Source organism: Penaeus vannamei, chromosome 3 (assembly GCF_042767895.1).
Source record: "Penaeus vannamei isolate JL-2024 chromosome 3, ASM4276789v1, whole genome shotgun sequence".
In the NCBI taxonomy this organism is placed as follows: domain Eukaryota; kingdom Metazoa; phylum Arthropoda; class Malacostraca; order Decapoda; family Penaeidae; genus Penaeus; species Penaeus vannamei.
This window is the reverse complement of record NC_091551.1, coordinates 24,761,763-24,769,262: the sequence shown is the minus strand read 5'-3', so window position 1 is coordinate 24,769,262 and position 7,500 is coordinate 24,761,763. Positions and strand designations below refer to the sequence as shown.

At 37.7% G+C, this 7,500-nt stretch overlaps 1 protein-coding gene across 1 annotated transcript in view; it reads right to left on the bottom strand.

Moving 5' to 3' along the window:
• Nucleotides 1–1,082: 1,082 nt before the first annotated feature.
• The window catches only part of LOC113820584 (tRNA (guanine-N(7)-)-methyltransferase), a gene marked incomplete at its 5' end in the record, with an annotated part of 16,382 nt that continues 9,964 nt past the window's right edge, over nt 1,083–7,500 (bottom strand). Inside the window, 1 exon segment of the mRNA XM_027372919.2 lies at nt 1,083–1,524. Coding sequence (XP_027228720.1) covers nt 1,402–1,524 — 123 coding nt within the window.

The following is a 7,500-nucleotide window of genomic DNA, read 5'->3' as shown; positions in this document are numbered from 1 at the left end:
CCCCACCCATTTACACCCACACCCACACTAAAGCTATACCAGTCACAAAATTAAGATACATAAACAAACATTTCAGTGGGGTTAGGCAATTTTACCTGGTCTGAATAACTTCACCATTATAATCAATGCATCTTTCAAATGTCTTATCAGTATCAATCTACACCCCACCCCTCACACCCACACACACACCCACCCACACACTTACACCCACACCCACACCCACACATCTCATCCTTTCCAATCATTATAAAATTATTATGCTATACATAAATATTCCATTATACTAATATATTTAATGTATAGATAGGATCAGTGATTGTAAATATGCAGCACATGCAGCATTTCCAGGTGATGCTAGAATATTTTTTTGCACAGCGGTGTCAAACTCGAAACCCTTCACAGGCCAATTTTCTCTTCATCTACCATCTTGAAGGCCAACAAAGATTCATACCTGGCTTCCATGCTTTACATCACTAAAACTGGTTTTATGTCCTTGAACATAATGGTGATATTACTTAACAGAATTTAAATGATGATACTAATGTTAACACATTGTACTTAGTGTTATTTTCCTTCTTGGCTACCATAATCTCACAGGCTAATAATCCTTCTTTGTCACACCACATGCCACTTGTGCTCATCCTAGGAGACAAAGCTGGCTCGCAGAAAAAAAAATTGAGAATGCATGTGATAATCTTCAAAGACAAAGGACTGGCTTAATTAAACATGTAAAACAGCCAACTGTAAGAATGAAATAAGAACATCCCTGTTCTAGACATCTACATTATTAGCAAAAGATGTATCAAGTAACTTTAAAATGGCAGAAGGATACAGTTTAACTTTGTTGGACAGAGGAAAGTCAAAAGATTGTTACTGCACTGAAGCTCTCAATTTTCCTTTCTTAAACAAGGTGTACATTTTGAGATATCATCTTGCAATTTGCCATTGACTTCTGTCATTTTTGTAATTCTAAAAGCAATACCTTTTTCCCAACTGGCTATTTGTTTGTATGTTTAAATATAATGTAACAAAAAATACTAAAAAGTTAAAATTAAATATTTAGATTCAAGAAACAACAAACCAAAGATTGTAGAATATTTATTGAACACTTCTTACAGACATCTTTTATATCTACTGTCCTTGCTTCTGAATATAAAGTAAATGAATAGTAAAGATAATAAAAATGAGTAATCAAATAACAATAATAGCTATGATAATGATGATGATGGTAATGATAACAATGACAATGACAATAATAAAATTATAAAAATAATAAACAATCCTCCATATAATCAGTCAAATAATATAATGAATTCCCTTTAAAAAATAAATAGAACCCAATAAAATAATAAAAACAACTAATGTATAGCTATTCAACATTTTGAACTATTAAATCTGTCATTAACTATTCCTTGGATCTGCAATTCTTCTGAAGACGGCCAAGAATTTATCTCCACTGTTGCGTGTAACTTTCTGGCCTTCTTCTGAACTCTCAAAGAGATGTTGTACAACTGGATCATCAGTCTGTTTAAATAAAGAAAAAGTAAATTTCAAATGTCTATCAATATAACAAATACATAGTTATTTTATAATAACGGTTAATAGTATGAATTTGCCAGACATTATAAGGTCATATAAAACAATAATGTGAGCACTGCTACCTCACAGTATTGTGGCAAAAAGTATGAAATGAATTAATGATTAGGACAAAATGTGTTTGATTGGAAGAAAGGAAATAGGGGTAGGGGGAAGAGATATTGGGGGAGATGCTGAGACATCTTGGGAAGAAGCAAGGAGAGTGGAGCAAAGGACAGTGTTGAAGGGGTAGTGAGAGAAAAACAACATCGGCATGATTCCTGCATGGATTCACATAGTGAGACCTAATTTGAATCTGAGAACTGCTACCTTGGATTCAAGCTTGTTGAAACAAATAAAAGTGATAGACATCAAAGGTCATATAGCACTATGGTAAAGTACTGGGGCATAAAGGGTAAAGAGGAGTTAAAGATTACAATAAAATGTGGTATATGTCAAAAAATAGAGAGCATTATAGGATAGTATGTTAGTGAAATGGGAAAAGAGGGGGAGTATATGAAGTAAAGCAAAGATTAGTAAAAAAGAGGAAAGGGTTCGGGGGTAGGGCAACAGAATGAAATGGAGTGTATCTGTGACTAGGGAAGGAATAGGGACATTGTTTAAGGAAAACAGAGCTGGCTGTTGGAGAAGTAGGATAATAATCTGGGGAATGAGAAAACAGGACTGGAGAAGATGGTGAAGTATCAGGAAGAATGTTAGGAATGGAGCAGTCTGGAGAAGGACACTGTTGCAACAGAAGAGAGTCACACAAACTTCCAGGTGGCAGCGGTAAGGATAACGAGAAACAAAGAGGGAATGGTGCACATAGAGAAGGAGAGGATGGGTTGTGTTGTGTTCACTTGGGTCAGGTTTAGGAAGTTTTGGATGTCTTCAAGAGTTTCTGGAAGGGAGTTGGGTGAAAAGGTCTGTGAAACAAAGGTTCTCTTACAAGGAGAAGAGGGATATATATCCAAAGAGCAGAGGAAGAGGGGGGTGTAGGAGTGGATGTGGTAAAAGATGGAGTGTAACGTTTTGGTTAAATGGTGCAACAGGTAAAATAAGGAGGAAAAAGAACCATCAACTTTGTCCAGTGCAAACATCAAAACAAATCATGACCACAGAAACTCGCTATGAATCCCGCAATATTCTCCCTAACTCTTGCTACTCTTTCATATTATAGAAAATATAAGAGCAAGAGAAGCAAGAAAAGACTCTGGATGAGTAAATTTCTTCAGAATTCCACATTTTGAATATTCACGAGATCTGCGGTTTCAACTTGAAGTTGGTTTTACTTTTAATTCATATTTTAGCTTAAATTTAAATATAAATATTGCTGAAAACTAAATATAAATAATTTTTAATAACTTAAAATATAAACAATGTTTAATAACTTAAAATATATAATAATATTTATCCTTTGAAATGAAAATATATGTACACCATGCATACTCCTGATTCTCAACTTGTGCAATTTTTCAATTCATTCATCAAAGGGCGAGTGGGTATCCATTGCATTGAATGTGAGGGCAAAAATCCTGTGGATTAAGTATCAGGAGTAGCAAAAATTGGAGTATCTGGATTTACACTGGAAAAGGAATTTGAGTGGGAAAGAAGGGGAGTAGAGTTAGGATGGTTCAGGGTAGAAGGAAGAGATACTGGGGGAGATGCTGAGACATCTTGTGAAGGGCAGTTTTGGAAGAGGCAGAGAAAAAAAAATGCTTCCTGTCTGGCCAAATGTAGAGTGAGGCCTAGTTTGAATGTGAGAACTGCTACTTCACATTCAGGTTTAATTTGAATTGTCATGACCAGGTTGGTCACATACAGGGCAGCAGGCCCTCTATGCATTTTGGCTGGGTGACTAAAATGCCAACACTTGTGACATTGCTTTTGAAGGGGTCACTATGGTCAGACAGGACAGGACACTCCATATGACAAGGCCATATCTACAGAAGCTAATATTGGCAATATTGGTGTGGGACTTCTGCTGGCCTCTGGGAGGAACAGTGTAGCACTGTACTGCCACTGCATTATAATCAACAAGACAGGCAATCAGGTCAGGGAGAGACAAATAATTCCAGTATAAGTAATAAGAGAGAAGTGAGGTGTGACAGGAAAAGGTTTGCCAATGAGGTCAGTCAGGGTAGATAGTTACAAGCTTGGGACTCAGATGTAACTGTGATAAGGTGTGAACAATCAGAACAACTGCAAAAGAAAACTAGCCTACTTGTTTTTGGAGAATTTCTTGGAAGAGAAGGACATTGTTAGAGTAAGGGGCTGTGGGGGAATCACAAAAAATCAATCCCACTTGGCAAAGAGAGTACTCAAAAGGTTTGCAGATGTGGAAACAGTAGAAGGATAAGGGCATGAGGAAGACAGACTGGTGTGGAGTGAAGTAGTACTGTGTGGGGAGGACAATAAGGATGAATAGTAGTAATAAGGGGGAGGGGGTAGTCTCCGTCGGCTAAGCCCCACACGACAACAACAAGCAAAGGTTTGGGGGAGGCACTCTGACAGGTGCACAGTGACAAGACTCTGTGACCCCTCTGCAATGTTATTTTCTCTTTCTCTGCATGAACGTTTTCATTTTTTTCCCATTTTCCAAAGTCCATATTTGCCATTTGATTTAATTTATCCAAAAGGTTATAGACTGTTTTCCTTGCACAGGCTCCATATCAACTCTTTAGGTAGTCCATAACTCAAGGCAATAAAATAACAATAAGCAACATTTTGATGTTTAAACCATTTTCTTATTTCTTTGTAATATTCAAGTTTCTGTAATACAACCTATGCAGCTGGCCATGGTCCTCAGAAATAGGCTCTTGAGAATGTAAATAGTGTCTTCACTGAAGCTGGCACTCTTCCAATCATGTTCACCTCAAATTTTTCATGGTGTGATGGTCACATCATCCAGATCATAAGGATTAAAGATACCAGGATAAAATTAGAGTGTACAAGCCCAAATGGCCACACATAATGCCAGGGCAGAGGCCCAATGAACCCTAAATTCTCCCAAAGAAATTGGGTTAAGATGCCATACAACTAGTCTCAACAGACCCCATAAGAGTCATTCCATGTCAAATCATCCAGAGCCTGTAACCATCATGCTTTAGATTTTGTTTATATTTGTCACATCTATAGTTAGAGGTTAAACTAATGCTAAACTTTCAGCTTGATATCTTTTACTATTTCAAAGATATATCTATTTGAAATTTAGATCAAGTCCACATTTGCAAACTGACTAATGTGTATTTTTATGTGATAGTTTGAAAATTATGAAGGATAATTGGCTGTAAGATCACATGAAACCACTTTAATGCCAGTAGAATTCAATATAAATAGTTTTTCATCTCATCAAATAAATTGCTGATTTTTTTTCAATTCGTGTTACTTATGTAGGTTGTGATAGGTTGTAGTTTGCAAATGAGTTCATTATAGGGCATCCGACATACATCATCTTGCAGTACCCACGACCTGCAACCAATAGCACAGCATAACTGCCACAGTCCACAGCCTTATCCATGCTCACTTACCAGCAGGCACTTCTCACTACTCACTTGGGGACCTGACTGGCTAACATGGACACCTCATGGCTCTCTCATTGGACTGCAGGCTCCCCTCATTCCCGGATAGCTGAACAAGCTTACAAGTATTTAAGCTCCAATATCTGGGTCATGATCAGCAACTCATGACCCTCCAACTGACTACAACAAGCAATACAAGGACAGCCTAGTCAAAGGGAAGCCTCTCTGGATCCCCGGTAAATCTCACTCCAGCTCGAAAACTCACACCCACACAATGACTCCCCAAACGGATTTCAACACTACATCAAGTAGTAGATACCAATCCATCTTTGGTATTTCGTTCGCTCGCTAAGCTCACTCACTGGATGGGGAGAACTGTTATTGGAACCACAACCTGCAGTATGGCATAATTGCAAGGCTGGGTCATACTAGGTCCACAGTCTTGTCCATGCTCACTCACCAGGTGGCACTTCTCTCAACTCACTACCAAGACCTGACTGGCTCACACAGACACCTCACAGCTCTCATTGGACCACAGGCTCCCTTCGTTCCTGGATAGCTGGCACAGCTTATGAATATTTAAAATCCAGGCTGAGATCAGTATTGTCTCATAATCCTCCACCTGACTACAGCAATGCAGAAGCCACAGGGAGCCTCTCTGGGTCCCCTATGGAACTCTATCTTCACCTCCAACAACCTGCCACACTTGTAGGAATTCACACCCACACAAACACTCCCGAAACAGATATAGACCAGTTCAAGTGGTAGATGCAATCCATCTACTATAACCTCTTGTAGGCCATATGAAGTACATCACCCAACATAAATTATCAACTAGACCAAGTAGATGCACAAAATTAACTTTTGCATATAGGTCTTCTTAAAACTTTTCAGTGAAACATATAGTGTGTAGTGAAATGAAATATAATTAATTTTTTTGCTAACCAATAGCTAACTACGTAATGGGGCTAGGAAGAAAAAGTATTTATGAGGATAAAGTTCATTTCTTCAAGAGCACCAGTCATTCTATAAAATGCTGATAATTGGAAAACAGGATCAATTTGTGCTTAACCGATCGCCGACAAGTAAAAATTTTGGCAAGTGGACGTATGCAAGGGCTTGTTGGCGCGCATCGACAGTTTCCCCTGTTTGCGCCCGACTCGATCGGTAGTTTGCGAGCGACATTTAGCACCTAAAAGTATTTATTTTGCTCAAATTTATAAAAATATTAAAATTTTTAAGGTTTACCTTCATTATAGGTGCCATTGCCTAAAATATAAATGAAGCCGCTACTATCCGATGAGCCAGTGGCACGGGAATGGGCATGACATGATGCCCCCCGGCGTTCGGTCCACAACAGCCATGGCATATACGTACGTGCCACCCGGTGGCAACGGGTTAATCCAGGTATAACAGGATGTATAAATCTCTTTCAAGGATTGTTAACATCTCATAAAAGTATGTTCATTTTCTATTACTTAATATCAATATCTTCAGTGGATGTTGATGCATTGAAGGAACTGTCAAAAGCCTAATAAACTAGGTCTAGTTTGCAAAGACCAAAAGGAAACCAGATATTGAGTGGTTCCTCAATGTCTGAATTTTGCAAGGAGAGCATGCCAAACATTGAATTTGACATGGTAACAAAGGAAGAATTGTTAGAGGTACAGCAGTTACAAGACCTGCAATGGCCGAACAGTACCAGGGACCCAGTATTAGCATCACTTCGAGCCAGTGAAAGATAGTTTTGGTGTTTTATATAGATGCACCCGTAAGGTTTACCAATTCAGTGAGGTCTTTTATTTCACACACAAACAGAGAGAGGTTTTTGATCCATCAGCTTTTAATGCAATGGAGTCGGGCGGCCTTTAATGAAAACAATTGCAAAATACCTCTGATTGGATATACAACATAGGTAACATGGATTTAAATAAAATCATTAATGTATATGATGAAATTAAATATGAAATTGTGGTGATTTCTGTGTATCTGATAACATTTTAAACATGATTTTTAAAAAATTCTAGGCATTGAAATGATTTCCTGACAGTGCATGCTGAATGGTGCATGCCACACCTATTTTGGGAGGAAATTTGCTGACCCAGCATTACCTTCAAATAGCTATATCTACAAATTCATAAAAAGTATGAAAGTAAATAATATTGTTTGAGTTTTTCTTATCTTTTTTAACATCTATAAACACAAAAAAAGAAAATATCTAAGACATAGTGGTTGCAAATTATGGAATCACCAGTAAATGAGCTGGGGGAATCTGAAAGAGAGAGTGCACTAGTATGCCCATTATATCAGCATATTGTTACTAGTCATATCTTGCAACAAAAATTATTCAACATCACCTATCTCTATTACAAATTCTATGCTTCCTATGAAATATATTTGTACA